Here is an 18468-nt window from a genome sequence, read left to right on the forward strand (position 1 = left end):
CTGCCTCCCTAGTACTGGGATTAAAGGAGTGCACCACTGCTGCCTGTATGGGAACTCACTTTCTTACTGGTTTGTGCTCCCAGCACAAATCTATCAAGGTGACTGTGTGACCCCATGGGCATGTCAGTGCTGTTGGAAAAGACACAGTATGCTTGACATTACTGGGTGAGGCACCAGTGTCAGTAAGGAGGCAGAAAGCATCCAAGGGAAGATGTAACCACAGGCTTCACTAGACTCTACATAAAGACAAGGCAGACAGCAATGGCATGACTCACTAAAATAATTCTAGCAGGCTGTTTTGGTTGATTTTAGGACAGGGGAAATAGGCATGTAAGAGGCACAGTCACCAGCCGAGCGTGCAGACCAGGAATCCCTGTACTTGGTGGACCAGTGTGTTTTTGTTAACTTGACAGAAGCTAGGGTCATCTGTGTTGCCTGGCACCCCTCATGGCTTCTGTTTCAGTTGGGGCTGTCTTTCCTCAGTGAAGTGTAAGGTGATATGAACCTTTGCTCCCAAAGTTGTTTTTGGTCATGGTGTTTATCACAGAAACACCAATGAAGACATTTGGGAAATGGAGGCAGAAGCATTAGGAATTGAAGCTCATTCTCTGCTGTATTGCATGTTCTAAGTCAGCATGGGCTACACAAGACCCTGTCTCAGAACAATAACTAAGAAGGAGTATTTGAATTAGGTAGAGGCAATGTTTCTGACTATGGTCTCTGGACTCTAGGGGAGATACAAACAGCTTAGTCCTCCAGGTTGCTCCTATAATTAGTAGATGCCAATTAAGCAAGCATATAATCTAAGAAAACAGAGAATATTTACTATAAGTATTAAAAAAAAATAGGTAGAGTGTTTTTCACTTTCAGGAGGAGGCTGTTCTCAGGTTGTAGTAGAGATCCCTGTGATAGAGTAAGTGGCTGTGCCACAGACTACTAATATGGCACAACCAACTCAACCCTGCATTTCACTCTTTTCCATGAGTGGGAGCAGCCAGCCCATAGCTATAAAGGACAGTCTCCTTGAATTGGTTTTTCTTTTTGTTTTGGAGGCAGCATCTTTCTAAGACACCCAGACTGGCCTTGACTTGACTATGCAGCCAGAACTGACCTGAAACTCATGAGCCCTCTGTCTTAAGCCTCCCAGGTGCTGAGGTTGCAAGAATGCACCACCATACCCAGCTAACAGTATTTTAAATGAATTCTGATCTTTCAGATTTACCTCATAAACCGACTTTGTTTCTTTGAGACAAAGTCTATTTGTGATCTAGGCTGACCCTGAACTATAGGCAGGCTCTGTAGTGCTGGGAGTACAGTCATGTGCTACCATAATCAGCTGTCCAGTTGACCTGAGACTTAGAAACACAATTGTCAGGCCAGTGTTTATTATCTCTGAAAAAAAAAAACAAAAAAAAAAAAAAAAAAAAAAAAAAAAACCAGCGAGTGAGAGCTGAGTTTGAGATAGCTGCAAAGAAGCACGCCACTTACATGTTGTTCCTGTTTCATCCAGCAGTGATGGCAGGGAGGAATGAAGGCATCAGTGCCAGAAACTACATACCTGTGCCACTTTAATGTCCACTCATTAACAGCATCCTGAAACGAGACAGATCTCAGAAAAGAATATGGCATTTAGGTAGTAATAGTGACAGTTCCAAGTTTTAGGCAAATGGCTCAAGTGACTATATGATACTAGAAAACTGAAATTCTTCAGAGTACCAGAGAATAACACCATTATTTCATCAGTGATGCCCACTCTGTAAATTGCAGTGAGCCCCCTCCCCTTCCTTTGTCTTTCCTTTTTTTGTGGGAGTGTTAGTTGTTGTCTGTTACTTGTTTTGTTTTTGTGTTTCTTGTCTACGGTTCTAAAGATTGAACTGAGGGCCCTGCTCCACTAAGTAGGTGCTTCATCTCCAAGCTAGCCTTCGGGTATTTCCTATTGTCTAGTTACTCTTTGTTTTCTCCTTTTTAAGAAGAGGCTTGCTTACACTGTCAGAGAGAAAGGGTCTTCCATCTGGAGATAGGCCTGCTGCATTTTGTAAGGTTGTGTATGTTAACATTACAAAGCTATTTGTAATTTGATGATTTCCCCTCACTGTTAGCTGAGTGTGGCCTGGTAGTATTATTTTCTAGATAAGTCTGTTTACCCAAAAAATGAGGGCCTACCATTTTATTTCCCAACTTTGCCATGTTACACTATAACTAAAGAATGCTGGCTTTAAGTCCCCATGTGTTTAAGAGACAAAAAAAAAAAAAAAAAAGCTACAAATAGTTGGGATCAGTCTCCTTCATTTGCTGCCAGATTTTTGGTGGGTAGAAAACAGGAATAAGTGTATATTATATATATGAGTGTGTGTTTTTTTTGTGTCTCATGCAGTTGAGTTTAGGAACTCACCCCCGTCTAATTCCTGAAATTTGCACACAGCTTAAAAATTATAATAAAGTGGACAGTAGAGGGGAGTATGTCCTAAAACAGCACAGTAGAGCTGAGGCCTTTGGTTTACTCTGAAATTTATTTTTAGGGCATCCCCTCCTATTTGTGTTGATACACTGTCCTCTTTATGTTTTTTACATTTAATGTTGTTTCCCTCCTGTCCATTTTTTTATCTCTGTTTTATCAGACTTGTCTCTCTAAGATTCAGTGCAGGTTCTATTGTCTTGCAAATGCCCAAGGTAGGCTCGAATTCCCTAATCTAAGGATGGACCTCGGTGATTAGGCTACTGTCCATAGACAGGCTCTCAGATGCAGTGACTTTTCAGTACATTGAATTTCATGTTATTATTGGTGAACCCTTTTAATGACTCTTTCGGTACAAACCAGCCGCCCGCCCCCCCATACAAGTTCCTCTTTACCTACTAAATTCAATTTATCAGGTTTCAGCTTAAACTATTAGTTTTCTACTGTTATTATTATTACTATTATTATTTTTAGTCAGGCTCTTTATAGCCGTGACTGGCCTGAAACCTAATATGTAGACTAAGCTGGCTTTGAACTCACAGAGATCCACCTGCCTCTGTCCTTCCTATAGTGCTAAGACTAAAGGTATGCACCACCACAATGGGATTCTCAATTAAATTAAATTAAATTAAAAATCATAGAATACCACTTTTGTGTGTATGTGTGTATGTGTATGTATATGTATGTATAACATTTATGCCTGGTGCCTGAGGAGATCAGAAGAGGGGCTCAGGTCCCTTGGAACTGGCATAAGACATGTGCTTGCTGGGGATTGAACTTGGGTCCTCTGCAAGAGCAACAAGTAATCTTAACCACTGTAGGCCAGCTCTCTAGCCCCCGAATCATAAAATACTATTTAAAGGCAGGTTAATAAGAGCTGAAATTTTTGTCAGTCAGTAAACTGTAGCTGATTTTTTTTTTTCAATTTAGTTTTTATTTAAAACATTGTTTTCCTCTGTACTTGGGTTAAATCACTTTCCCCCACTTTTATTAATAGGGTTAGATTCTTTGTCAGAGTCTGCTTGTCATTCTGGGGTTCTTCAACCTCTTAGTTGGCTTATTATAAGTAACTACTGTCACGTAAAAGTTCACATTTTTGGGTAGTAACATTTATTCTAGGTCTAATTGAAACAAAATGAGACACACATTGGTCGGTTTTCTCTACCAGGTATCATTATCTGTGAATGAAACCAACTAAGGGTAAATATAATGGGCAAAAAATGTGTATTGTATAAGCATTCTCATTTCCTAAATAATATCCACATAGTGTTACGAGCAGCTTTCCTGCCAACCTGGTCTCACTGCTACGCCAGCCCCAAACAGCACACAGAGACACTGTATTAGATATAAAGCTGTTGGCCTGTTACTAGCATTTCTTATTGGCTAGCTCTGTCTTAAATATTAACCCATTTCTATCAACCTAAGTATTTCCACATGGTCTTATCTTACTGGAGAGAGGGTTCGGACCTCTGCTCTCAAGTCTCTAATGTTGAATCTCCTCCCATCTCTCCTTCAATCCTCCTTGTCTCCTAGTCCCACCCCTCTTGCTTTCCTATTGGCCAGCAGTGCTCTATTCATTAACCAATATGAGAAACATATTTACAGAATGACATCTCCCATCACACATAGTATCAGTATTGTGTTAGGTGTTGTAAGTAGTTTAGAGATGGTTTTAAGTACATGAGAACAATGTGTGGTAAGATAAAGGACTTGAACATCTACCAATTTAGGTATCAGTGTGGATTCCTGGAGCCAGTCCCATGATAGGAGAGACAACTGTGTTTGAGTGCTAGGGTTTCAGACTCAGGTCACTGCACTGATTTCTATGTGTGCTGATGTTTGCAGGTGAAGAAAGCCAAGATGCAGGAACCAGGAGAACAAACTTTAAGGTATTTATAAAACTGTACTTCTCTTAAATGGTCTGCTTACATTTTTATCATATGCTGGTTAGTACAGGGTCATGCTTTCTGTTGACTACTACCTTTTTGGTTTTTACCTTTACATTTAGAAATTATTTGGATTCAGATTAAAATTTCTCTTCAAAATAGGATTGATTAAACACCCAAACCAGAGACTAGTTTGGGCAACATAGCATACCCTATCTCAAAAAAGCAAGGAAAAAACATCTTTTCCAAAATAGCTTTTCCGCTAATACTTATGCAAGGCTTTTGTTGTTGTTATGCTTTCATTACTTATTAAACAGTATATACTGAGTTCATTTTATATATATCAGGCATTTGTGGAGAAACTCATAAATGAAAAATGGTGTATATATTCTTTGGTCAAATGTACAGTATAAAGAGGAAAAGAACAAAGTAAGGAAAATACAAAGATTTTGGCATTAATTACCAATTGAGAATGTGATACCCTAGAAGTTGGTTCTACTCCTAGAATGAAGGTGTCTTTTTAGCACCTCACGTTTTGTGTTCAGTGTCATTTTTTCCCCCTGGAGTTTTACCTCCTGTCTGTTGTCCACTAACCATCTGAGCCAGTAACTGCACCATTTCCAACATACAGATTTCAAGAATGCTATTTTACTACCACATAGACCACTACAGGTCATTTACCCTGCAACTGCCACTCTGGCCATGTATCTCTTGCTTCCACCTTAAATTCCTAGCCTATTTTCTCTATTACCCACTGGCCATTCTCTCAAAATGGACTTCAGTTTCTTTCTTATACTAATTAAATTATAAGATGTACTACTGTGGGGTGGTGGTGGCCCACACTTTTAATCCCAGCACTTGGGAGACAGAGGCAGGTGGATCTCTGAGTTCGAGGCCAGTCTGGTCTACAGAATGAATTCCAGGACAGCCAGGTCTGCACAAAGATTGTCTAGAAAAAAAGCCAAAAAAAAAAAAAAAACCAAAACAACTACTATAGTCTTTCCCTTGAAAATACTAGTTTCCTCCACTTTTCTATGCTTACCAGCAAAAGTACATCTAGCCGTTCACCTATGCTATGCATATTTCCAATCTGCTTGCCAATAAAACCATAGCTTTGTTTAAACTGACATTATTCATCTATTCCCTTCCACCATAACACTGTAATAGAACAGCACAAAACTGGCTCAACTTAGTTTCCATCCAAATAGACAGACACACAGACACCCTTCTCCATGCATCTGATGTCCCAGTGTCTAAAATCATCATCTTATGTCTTTCTTCCTTTCATCTTTGCCTCCTGTCTTCTCCCTTTCTCTTTACTTCTCACTATTTTTATTCACTCAGCTAGGGAATTTGCCACCTATTTCAAGACAAGTTAGACATTAAAAAGAAGTATCTTGCTTCTCAGCAAATCTATTGTGGATATTTTCTGCTTCCTTTTCCTGGGAAGTCAGTTCTCTTGTGTGGTTCAGAACTTGCCAACTCTGTCTTTTCCCGAAGTTCTCCCTTTCCCTTTGGTTAAGTTTTATATCTATGGCTAAGTATCTTTAACATAAAATTTACCACTAACCTTCTTCCTTTGATAAAGCCTTAGTGTGTAGGCCATCCTGGCCTTTAACTCGTGACCCTTATCTTCCTGATTACTGAGATTTAAAGACTGCTTTAAACCTTCCCCTCCATCTGCCACACTAGGGATTGAATCCAAGGCTCTGTGTATGCTAGGAAGGACTCTATCACTGATCTACACCCCGTAGCCCTTAAAACATTTTCAGAAGTGTAATTCAGCATTAGTGTATACATGAACTTGTGTGACCACCGACACCATCCATCTCTTTAACTTTGTCTTCCACGATGAGACTTCATACCTGTTAAGCAAAGCTTCCCTTTACCCCTGTCTCTTTGTTCCTAGCCTTCCATTCTACTTTTAGTTTTTGTGAAATTAGTCTGTGGGATTGACTATTCTTAAAAACTTCATGTAAAAGACTATAAGATTATGTATATTATAAAAATGACATACATACTATAGCATGTATCAGAATTTCCTTCCTTTTAAAGATGAATCATACTTCTACTTTCTCCCTTTTTTCTGTCATAGATGATTGACAAGAGTTCTGTTGAATGAGAAGATATTAGGGCTTTTTTTTTTTTTATGAAGTTTGAGTGTTTTTCTTTCTATTTTTATTTTATTTATTTATTTGGTTTTTTGAGGCAGGGTTTCTAAGCGTAGCCTTGGCTGTCCTAGAACTCACTCTGTAGACCAGGCTGGCCTCAAACTCACAGAGATCTGCCTGCCTCTCCTCCTGAGTGCTAGGATTAAAGGTGTGTACCACCACCACCACCTGGCAGTCATTTTTATTTTTTAAGCAACTTTTTTGTTAAGCAAAAATTTACATTTATATGTTCTGAAAAGTAATATTTTCAGGCAGTATGGTACTGTGTTTCTAATCTGTACATTTTTAGTTGAATATGTAGGGGATTTTGCTATCATAAAATTCTAGAATCATACTAGAATCAAAGGCCTTTTGGAACTGGTGTGCCCAGTGTGTATGAGGACATATCACTTCTATGTTCAGGATCTAAAAATAGTCTCCAGCAGTGACTTTAACTTTGAAACTCAAGAGTTTTCCAAGTACACAGAAAAGAAACTGAAACTAGCATTGCAGCTGGAAATGTGAATTTCTGGCCCAGTTTCAACTTCTTTCTTATGTGGATTCTATTTAAATTGGTATGAGCTGGGACTCAGAATTCAGGGCACTCTGAGTTAGCATGTTGGTTTGTACCTGTTTTACTAGTCCATGCCATTTCTTTCCTTTCCCCTTTAATTCCCATAGTTATAACTTGGATAGTGAATTGCTATTTCAAAAGTCTAATCATTTGAGCAGAGATAAAATTGAACTGTGTTTGAGAATTTAACTTTAAAAATTTCCGGGCTGGGGAGATGGCTAAGCCATTAAGAGCACTTGCTATTGCGGAACAGGATTTTGTCCCCAGCATCCATACAGTGACTTACAACTGTTTATAACTCCAGTTCCAGGGGATCCGATGATCCGATGCCCTCTTCTGACTCCATAGGTACCAGGTACACACACAGTCCACATACATGCATGCTGGTAAAACTCTCATATACATCCAAAAAAAAGTTGGTGGGTTTTTGTTTGTTTGTTTGTTTCAACTAAATGTATTAGGTATGGTGGTGCATGCCTCTAATCCCGGCACTTAGAGGCAGAGGCAGGTTGATATCTGAGTTTGAGTCCAGTTTGGTCATTATATCAAGTTTCAACCCAGGTAAGGATACATAATGAGATCCTGCCTGTGAATGAATGAATAATGAATGAATGTACTGACATTCAGAATATACCAGAAGAAAATTCTTTATTAATTAATACTTGGATATTAGAGGTTAGCTTTACATATTACATATTACATCTACAATGTTGCTATGTAGAAACTACTTTCACTTCCGATTAGGCATTTTATCCTCAGCTGTTGAGCCTCTGGTACAGTAGCCTTTATCTCTCCCTAGGGGAGAAAGGCTTCTGTCAGGGACCATAAATGTGGGACGTGTACATGGGCTGGAACCAAGAAATAGAACAGCCGTGGTTACTGTGTGTTTGTTATGTCTGGACTTTTTTGTATTGCCATTATCCCTATCATCCAATGAAGTGGGCTCTGTTTGTGTCTTCCTGTCAAACTGAAGCCTAGAGATTTTGTCCAAGCTGTACAGCTAGTTATTGAAAAAGGAGATTATGAACTTGGCACTCTAGCTCTAGGGCTTACACTTGATAATAAACTTAGCTCATTTTTTGAGAAAGGGTCTCACTGTGTTGTGCAGACTTGCCTTAAACTAATTTTGTAACCCATACTGACCTCAAACTTCTGATAAATCTGCCTACCTCAGCATCCCAAGTACTAGATTGTGGTAGGAAGTAATGGAATAATGAGACTTAAAGGCAAAGATAAGGAAGAAAAACTACAAGACTCAACTTGGAGTCATTTCCATCCCAGAATTTTAGTGGTATACTCACAACATTGTAGTTTCTATTGTAATGACCTAATCTTCCTTATTTACTGCTGGGCATTAGTGGTTCACATCTTTAATCCCAGCACTCTGGAGACAGCCAGGCAGGTCTCTGTAAGTTCCAGGCCAGCCTGGTCTACATACAGAGCTAGTTCCAGGACAGACTCCAAAGCAATACAGAGAAACCCTGTCTTGAAAAAACCAAAAACCAAAACCCAAACAAACAAAAAAACTTCCTAATTTATATTTACCTTTCTTAGGGTTAAAAGAAAACAAAATTATAGTGTTTGCCTAACACATTAATCACTGATGCTACAGATAGGTAGGTAAGTAGGCAGACAGACAGATTGAGGTAGTGTACCGGGCATTAACTTTGTTGGTATTACTTTTGTCTCTTTGTGGCTTTGAGCTCCTGATCTTTCTGCCTTGCATCTTCCTAGTGTTGGGATTATAGGTGTACAACACCACACCAAACTTAATTTTTCTTAATAAAAGAGAATGGTTTTAAGTTTCAGAACTCCTCCTTTAGAACAAACATTTAATCTTCAAAACCTTCTAATTAAGATTTGTAGCTGATGACGACCCACCCTCTCTAATTACACATCTCCCTACTTTGTTATATTTTTAACCAAAGTAACAGATACACAAAATTGTATGGGAATATAGTACTGTGTCTTTCAAAATTGCCATAAGCATAGATTTCATATGTCTTTACCACAAAGAATAAGCACAAAGAAGGACATGAATTGAACATGAATGGCAGCAACTCATTCAGGGGCTAATATATTTGTTTTGATTCTCCTAGTCAAGTAAACAACCCGGATGCCAGTGATCAGAAGCCTGAGACATCCAGCCTTGCAGCAAATCTTAGTATGTCAGAGGAAAGTAAGTACCATGTTTTATGCACAGTGAATGTGGTATTTCTATAACCAAGGGATGTTATTCTTGTATAATGGGGTGTCACTGAGTGTCTGGCTTGTCCAGAATATCTAGAAGGCTCTTCTCCCCATGTTCATACATGTACTGTGATAAGCATCATTGACATACCAGCTAAGGACAAGTATCAAGGAATGTCCTCATCCAAGGAGTTATACTCAGTGACTTTATTTTTGGTTGGAGGTTGAATTTCTAAAAGTAGTAGCATTTTATTAAAATTTAAAAAGCCTGTGGGCTAATGCCTGACTGATCCTAAAAGAGAATTTAAACAAAACCAAAATAAAACCAAGTAATCCTACCTGTCAGTCAAATGTTCATCCTAAATCCCAACCTTAATTTAACTCAATTCTCCCTCTTCTCTATAAATGTATACAAATAACTAAGCATTATTGGCTGGAATTACATACTTAACTGAGTAGGTACTCCTCATCATAACCACAGGGCCTCAGGTGAGTACTCAGTTTTTGGGAAGCCTTCTTTTCTCTGCTGAGCTTTGCCTTTTAATTTATAGCACCTCTTCTCTCAGAACATCAGTTCACTCTCACCTTTCCCCCTGCTTAACTGTTGTCTTCTTAAATAAAAGCCCCACGCAGGAAGTCCCCTTATTCACTGCCCCATCTGCAGGCTTCCCTTTGTTTGTACCCATCCTGTCTTGCTTCCTCCTTGTTAGAACATAGGAGTATTCTTGCTCTTGTCAAATCTAAATCCTTTTACTTACATTCTATACCCTCTCTGGCCTTCCTCAAGACTTGGTGTGATGATGATCCCACCTCTACGCCAGCATCCTCACATTCTTTTTCTTAATTGTTGTCATAAAGAGGTGTGCTCTGGTATCTGCCATCTTTAGAAGGCAACAAGAGCTCTTTGCTCTGCATCTTATGTGATTTATAGATGTTCTCTGTGTTTCATGATACATCACAACCTCTGAAAGGAATTGCCTTTGCTTGCTTCCCTCCGCCTGTTTACCCCTCAGCTGATTGACTTAGCTTCTGTTGTCTCTTCCCATGAAATTGTTTGGCAAGGTCCTCAGTTGCTGTCATATTGCCAGTTATAGTAGACACTTTTCTTCCTCATATTCTCCCTATCAGCCTGTTTCTTCATACTTTTCTCCCCTTAATAACCCTTCTTCTAGCTGTACCTTGATGTTAGGAGGCCTCAGGTTTGGGTTCTAGGCTACCATCCTCTTTGGGGATCCTCCCATCCATTATATTACTTAATTTGAAAAAGGGTTTCTCTATGTAGTCCTGGGTGGCCTGGAATTTATTAGATAGACCAGGCTGGCCTTGAACTCACAGAGATCTGCTTGCCTCTGTCTCCTGAGTTCTAGGATTAAAAGCCTGGGCCATTAGGCCCAGCCCACATTTTTATTTCCAGTCTAATTTCTTTGATTTCATTTGTGTAGTCAGTTGTCTATTTGAAATCTCTAGTGTCTGAAAACAGTGTTATAAGTACTATGTAAGAAGCTTTTGTCTCTTTTAACTAATCAGATTTTCTCCTCTCCCAAACATACCCATTTTATGATGTTGTGTTACTGTCCCACCGTCTGTTTAAATGACAAACCTGGAAGTCACCCTGGCTTCCTTATCTCATACATTGGAGCTTATTAGAATGATGTGTTAGTTATACCTTCACTCTGCCTCATCCTCACTGTTGTTTCTGTAGTCTTAAGACAATAGACTACTTTTTAAATCCCCTATTGTATAATAACAGGTGATGCCCTGGCCTTGTAATAAACTCCAAACGAGTTTGTCATTGGAGAAGGGGTAGACAGGATTGAATACCTGTTAGCCCAGGGGAATCCATCTTGCAAAATTTGAATGACCCTACCTCATGTTCTATGGTGGATAAGATGTTTACACCTAATAGATATCACCTTCATTTCTGCCTATCTGAATATAGATGACAGTGATCTTCACATATTTAATAATCTTTTAAAGACCTCAAATAATGGCATTGGACAATTTGTCTTACTTTTGGGTGGAATTGGCCCCTCTTCTTTGGATTTTTCCTTTCTGTGTGAGTCACTCTTTCAGGGAACTTGCTAGATAAAAGCCAGTAGTTCGTCTTCAGTTCATCATTGCAACAGAACAGTTCCTACGTGATATTGAAGGAAGTCTAACAGTTCAGGAGTCTTGTCAAAGAATGTATGGTGTCGCTATAAGTGTAATGAACTGAAGTAGTGCCTAATAATGTGGCTCAGGCTCTCATCCCAATTGTGACTTAGGACCACGCTCCATTAGCAGCTTTTTCTAGGTAAAGTCATGGAGGGCAGGAGGACACCAGGTGGAAAAGTCCTTCACTACGGGTCTTAGAGACTGCTTGGCGGACTTTAAGCCTAATACAGAAACCTGCTCCTGTCCATGCTGCTGTTGTTTCTGTATAGCAATAGCAATAATTTCTAAATGAGATTGGGCACTTATACAAAATTTGTCTCACAAGTTGTTCCTAGGCCTTTTCATAGAGTAAGCATCTGAATCTAAAGGCAACAAAGCAGCATCTTTTGATTTCTTAGATATGGGTTTGGCTTTCTAAGTTCGTTCGTGAGCGTGGCTAAGAGTCTAGGGAATTTAGCTTCATAGATAGTTATGAGAAAGTGGGGATTAGTTGGTTTATCTTCAGATCTTTTCAGTGTTCATCTATCCCCCTCTGTCCTGTCTTTCTTCTTTTACTGCCTCTTACATTCTACAGACAGTTCTGTAAACAGAAATGAGGTGTTTTCTGCTATGTAGTCTTTGGAACTTTTTGGCATCCAGTCTGTGTGTACATTACTCACTTTGAAGGACTATACAGTAAGATATGTTTTCCATTTGATTTTTTTAAATGTTCTAACTTTTTTTTACCTGATAATATCTTTCTTTCAGTTATGACATGCACCGATTACATCCCTCGCTCATCCAATGATTATACCTCACAAATGTATTCTGCAAAGTAAGTTGAATAATTATTTCCAAACTTTTCTCTAGGCTCATTGCAAAATTTAATATTTAACTATTTTTACTTCCCTTATTCTCTATCCTCACTTCAGTTTTTATCACATCTAAATAAAATCTCTCATCCTTATAAAAATCAGATGTTGCTAGAATAGATTACTATTACATGGGAACCCACTCTAATTGAGTAGGCACTCAAAATGTAGAGTACTGATCAAAAAGCATGTTAGTGATCTGATCATTTCCTTTCTCTACATTGACATATGGATCAGTAAAAGCAACTCAGATGGCTCCAGATTGGCAACTACAGATGATTGAGCTTGAAACAAGACAAGTGTGATGGGTTAAAGTTACAAAGCGCTCATTTTAGGCCTTCACAGCATAGGGTCAGTGTTTAAGACCAACCAGGTCAGTCCTCTTGAAGGTGGGTAGGGTGCAGACAGTGTTTGTACAAAGTTGCAGTTGTGTATTATTGAAGACTGATCTTTCCATACACAGACCACAGTTGCACACATTAAACTAGGAAGTACACGCTGGTTTAATGAGCAAATATCAGGTTCATGGAGAAATTGATAACTAGAGGTGAGAGATCCCTGAGTCTGTTACGAAAAGGAAACTGGCATTTTTTCCCCTTGTTGTACCCATTTATTTATACCTTTAGTTAAAAAAAAAATAAGCTGACTAAAATCTCCCACTTTCTGATGTTAATATTAATGTCTTCTTGGGTCAGTCATTCTCATGTGGTTTTCTCCTGTGGTGTGGTTAACACTGTCTTCTGGAAGCATTATGGGGAGGTTTTCCATGGCATAGGAGTGTCTACTGTTTTGACATGTCATCTACAAATGTACTAGGTCTTGTGCACAGCTATTCTGGGATGAATTCAGCATGTAGGTCACAGACTGAGCACACCTAGATTAGATGCTAAGTGTAAAACACATGTCAACTCTGCAAAGCTTTCTGATATCCAAGTTGTACTGTGTTAGTTTGAAAGACTAGCAGATGAGATAATGCATCTTCTCCTTACATTTTTGAAATACTCTCATTTCATTTTTGAAATATTTTAACTCTATCCTGGTGATAATTATCTGTAAAGGCATATGGGAAAAAGAGACTATGGTCTTTACAATATCTGGAAATTGGCTGTTTTGAGAAACTACAATTTCAAAGTGTTCTTGTGTGACTTGAGCAGTAATAGTTGTCTAAACTATTTTCCAGGCTTAGATCTGGCTAATGCAGATCTCTGAGACTGTTGAAACATGATTATGTTGCATACCCCAAATCCATCCCTAATGTGTGCATAGCTGCTAAATTCAGATTCTTTATTCAGGTGTGCCTTTTCCCTTCATTTTCACCTCCTCACCACTTACTCAACCATTGCATTAAAACCCTTGTTTTACTAGACCTCCATTCCAAACCATTTTAGAAAGCAGTGTGACATGAGTCTTTATTAAGGAACAGTTCACCTTACTCTAACACAGCTCTGCTCTTGCCATTCTTTGTTCTAAGAGTCCGGAGCCTTTCTCTTGTTTCGGATTTGTTCAAACTCTAGCCTGGCACTCAGGGCCATGCTTCTCTCTACTTTTTGCACGCTCCTTTCCTTTCCTTTCTGAATGTACCTCCCTTAGGATTAGTATCAGACATCCTCTAGATAGGAAACCCTTGCTCGCCTTTCTGTGTTTCTTTGCTAGGGCTGTGCTCTTATCCTGGAATACCCGTCTCTCATTTGCATACAGCTTACCTGCTCTGCCCCCTGCTGCTTTTTTCTAGCCTTCTTTTATCATCTGCTTCTCCCAAAGGTGATTTTTTTTGGGGGGGAGAGCATCTTTTCACTTGTTAAGGCATAACCCTCCTACCCCATATTTATTAAGGCTTTTATGGTATATAATAACACTTTTTCTCACAGCATATTATGCCAAATAAAATAACTAGAATTACACACAGGGTATAGTAGAATGGATAAACTGCCAAGTCAGAAAGCCAGGGTGAAGTCTCAGAAGTTTCACTGGTGAATTTGATTCCCTGGCTGTCCATGGTGTAACTGGCACCAACTAGTGGCAATGTGCTGAAGCTTACCATGACTTCTGGGGTCTGTTAGCCAAACTGGCTCCAGTTTGACTGATGAAGACACACGGCACACACTTCTTTGATGTGGTTGCTTTTCCATGCTCCATCAGCCTCCCATTCCTTGTCTTAGAACTGCAGTTGGCTCAACGCTTAGATGAAGAGTAGGCCAGCTGCTCATTCTGTCCTGTCCATTCTTCCATTGTTGCTTCTAACGTGTTGCTTCTGTTTTCTGAGAAAGGGTCTTAAGAGGCCCAGGCTAGCTTCAGGCTCACAACATAGTGAAGGGTGACTGAATTCACTCTGTAGTAAAGGATGGCCTTGAGCTCCCAATCTTCCTGCCTCCACCTCCCAAGTGCTGGGATTACAGACTTGCCCCACAATACTGAGTTTATGTGGTGATAAGAACCAAAAGCTCTACCAACTAGGGAAGCACTCTACCAACTATGTCCCCAGCCCAGATTTTTCATTATACATAGGGTATAAATAAGTAATCCTCACTTGGGGATTAAATAAATATCTCGTTTAGGGTCTTGCATGTAATACAGTTAGTTATTTGTAGGGTAATAGCTAGAACTTGGGAAGATGTTTAAAACTATTTGATTTTTCATAAAATTATTTCTTGGAATGAGTAATGGAAAAACTTGTGTTTTCTGACCATAATAAGAGTTATTTTGTCATGGAAACTTAATGTCTTCATTCCTGGATTCCTTAATATCACTGTTTATCTATTTTCATTAACTCAAATGAGCCACAGACAGAAGTTGTCATTTTCTATATTTTCCTAGACCATATGCACATATCCTCTCAGTTCCTGTTTCGGAAACCGCTTACCCTGGGCAGGCTCAGTACCAGACACTGCAGCAGCCTCAACCCTACACTGTCTACCCTCAGGCAACCCAAACATATGGACTACCTCCTTTCGGTAAGATGTCTATTGTGAGCAGCTCTTAAGAATGTTTCCACCACTCAGAAGCTTGTGTTCCTCCTCAGAAAATAAGCAAGGCTGACCAGGAAAGAAGAAGATACTTTATTTTTTATAGGCCATTTACTCAAGTGTATAGTAGCTGTGTTTACAGCTTTCCATAATTATTTAGTTACTTACTAAAACTTGACTATTTCCAAGGTCTTTACTCTGAAACGTGGGTCATTTCGGCCCCCAAATGCTTAGGTTTGTACTCAGGCCTTCCCTGTCATGCTAAGCTCTCAGACACTAAACTATGTTCCCCAAACTTTATTGAAACAGAATCTTGATACAGGTGTTCAGGCTGGTCTTGAACTTGCTGTGTAGCAAAGGCTATCTTAGAAGTTTCAGTACTTCTGCCTCAGTTTCCTGAATGCTGGGATTACGGGTGTGTGCTATCCCACCCAGCTAGAAGCTTGGAATCATTGGAAAACTGAGGAATTACCATTGATTTGACTTACTGTATATAGAACATAGTACCATGCTAAAGTGAATATAGTAAGTATATTTTGAGGTGACCAATTTCTGCTAAAATCATGTAGTCTATTTAGACTACGTCTCATGGTAGGTTATTATGTATTGTTTATCATTGCTGTGTTCTGTGTTTTGTTTTGGCCAGTTTTTCTCTCTTCTCCCCTACCTCTCCTTCCCAAAGCTGATCAGATGTTGCTCTGATGAACCAAAGTGCTTTTAGAAGGGAAGACATCTGAAGCCATATGCATAGGGAGTCGTTTTCATTAGTTTTACATATCTTGGATATAAACTAAATCAAAATGATTTACTGGAGGTTAGTTTGAGGGTGAGCGTTTAATATCTGTGTTGTTTTCTATACATGTGTAAATTGATAGATATTGTCTAGCCCTAGTTTTAAAAATTATTTTAATACTAATTTAATTTCTATGTTAAAGAAGTTATGTTTTGGGGCGCTGAAGAGAGATGGCTCAGTGGTTAAGAATACTTACTGCTCTTGCCAGAGACCCAAGTTCAGTTGCCAGTACTCTGTTCACAACTTTCTGTGACTCCAGTTTTAGAGAATTCAGGTACCCCCTTCTAACCTCCTTGGGCACCAGGCATGCATATAGATATACATGCAGGTAAAATACTCATACACATAAATAAATCTAAAAAAATTTTTTTTAGTTAAAAAAAATTATGTCTTTGAGATTTCATTTAAACAAGCTAAGGTTTTTTGTTTTTTGTTTTTCGTTTTTCGTTTGGTTTTTAATCTTCTAGAGAAGTTATTCCATAGATACTGGGTGTTTTAATGTGCCTCCTTTTAGTTTCTCCACTCCTAATTTTGTTGGTTTACTTGGCCAGTGTCTAGTTTACTGACATCTGTCTAACTTTTAGGCTTCTTAGCATTCTCTGACTCTTTGGTAAATGTTCAAAAGAACTGAGGGTATTTGTGTGCCTTCTTGTTTTTCTGTGGTGGAGATGTGTCACATAGCCTTTTTCACACTACACAAACACTCTACCTCAGTCTTGGATTTTGAGACACTGTTTATAGCCAGGTTGATCTTTAATTCTAAATCCTCCTACCTTAGCTTCCCAAGTTCTGGAATTATATGTATGTACCACCATATATGGTTCCTAGGTGGTAATAATTCATCTATTTAGCTGTAACTCTAAACTCCATGAGGATCCCAGTATGTTCTGCTTACCATTGCAGCTGTCCATTCCCAGGATGCTCTACATATTGTAGGTGCTTAGCTTTAAAAAAAAAATTATTTATTGTTGACTTCATGGTGCACACCTTAAATCCCAGCACTTGGGAGACAGAGGCAGGTGGATCTATCTCTATGAGTTTGAAGCCAGCTTGGTTTACAGAATGATTTCCAGGACAGCTAGGTCTACACAGAGAAACCCTGTCTCAAAATACCACCAACAATAACAAAAACAACCAACCAATTGTTAAGTAACCTCAAAAGGTGCTCTGTGTGTCCTTTATTACACTGTTCTTTATAGTCATTGCATTAAATAGAGCTCTTCTGAGAAAGCATTGTTAGAAAGGATAATTGGTAATATTAAATGTCTGTAATCTATTGTAATTGGAGGCAAGAGAAACTTACATAGATTATCCTGTGAGTAAATGAGAGGAAAAAATTGATTATTTTGACTTGATTTGACTTTTAAGTGATATGTGTGACTTACTACTAAAAGATTTAGATTAGAGGCAATGTATATGATAGATGTATTTCTTCTTTTTTTTTTTCCCCAGGGAAATAATACAAGATATTTGCAATATATTAGCACACACGTGTGAGTGTGTGATGTGCTGTGTGTGTGTATGTATGTATTTATGTGTGTGTGAATATGCCTGTAAGTCTACTCAAGCCAGGTCATTGAGATCCTTCTCTGTCACCCTGTGGCCCAGTCTCTCTCCTGAACCTGGATCCTGCCTTTCAGGGTAGACTGGAAGTCAGCAATCCCCAGAGGTTTCCTGTTCTTGCCTACCCTAACCCTGAGACCAGGCACATACTGAAGCCATGTTTAGATTGTTACATGGGTATGGGACTGCAGACTCAGGTCCTCATGACTGAATAACACAACACTCTTACTTAACCACTGAGCCATCTTTCTGGCCCTTATTTATAACATTTCTTAAAATTACTGTATCTTTTCTGTTTGAGTTTTGTGTGCATGTGACTGCAAGTAAGAGTCAGTTCTCTGCTGCCACCTTGTGGGATCTGGGGAAATGAAACACATGTTGTCAGGCCTGTGTGTAAATGCTTCCACCTGCTGAGCTCACAGGCCTTCTCTTTGCCTTTTTGAAACAGGGTCTCACATGCATCAGACTGGCTTTGAATTCTGTGTGTATTTTGAATCTGGCCATTAACTCCTAATCCTTCTGCCTCCACCTCCCAGATGTTGGGATAACCCAGCCTAGTTTACTATGCCATTTTCTTGGGACCTGCCTTTAACAGTCATTTGCTTGGTACCATCGGGATAACCCAGCAGATAGAGCCCTTGAAATACAAGTCTGACAGCCAAAGTTTGATCCCTAGAACTCACACATAGGTAGAAGGACATAACCAGTTCCGTAAATTGCACTCTGATACCCACAAATGTGTGTGTAAGAGGGTATACACATGAGTATATTGAAATTTAATACATGACTCTCTTTGGTATTATATTTATTTATATATAAAAATTCTTCTTTTTATTATTATTTGTATTTTCACTGTGTAGTCCCTGCTGTCCTGGAACTGCTGTTAGCC

At 39.0% G+C, this 18468-nt stretch overlaps 1 protein-coding gene across 3 annotated transcripts in view; it reads left to right on the top strand.

Moving 5' to 3' along the window:
- The window catches only part of Eya3 (EYA transcriptional coactivator and phosphatase 3), a 78188-nt gene that overhangs the window by 21001 nt on the left and 38719 nt on the right, over nucleotides 1–18468 (top strand). For 2 of the 3 annotated variants that reach the window (XM_051189000.1, XM_051189001.1), the window contains exons 3-6: nucleotides 4301–4344; nucleotides 9165–9244; nucleotides 12157–12223; nucleotides 15075–15211. In XM_051189000.1, coding sequence (XP_051044957.1) covers nucleotides 4301–4344; nucleotides 9165–9244; nucleotides 12157–12223; nucleotides 15075–15211 — 328 coding nt within the window. The remainder of the gene's footprint in view (nucleotides 1–4300; nucleotides 4345–9164; nucleotides 9245–12156; nucleotides 12224–15074; nucleotides 15212–18468) is intronic. The other variant, XM_051189002.1, reaches the window with a different exon arrangement.

The sequence above is a fragment of the Phodopus roborovskii genome, unplaced genomic scaffold (genome assembly GCF_943737965.1).
Source record: "Phodopus roborovskii unplaced genomic scaffold, PHOROB, whole genome shotgun sequence".
In the NCBI taxonomy this organism is placed as follows: domain Eukaryota; kingdom Metazoa; phylum Chordata; class Mammalia; order Rodentia; family Cricetidae; genus Phodopus; species Phodopus roborovskii.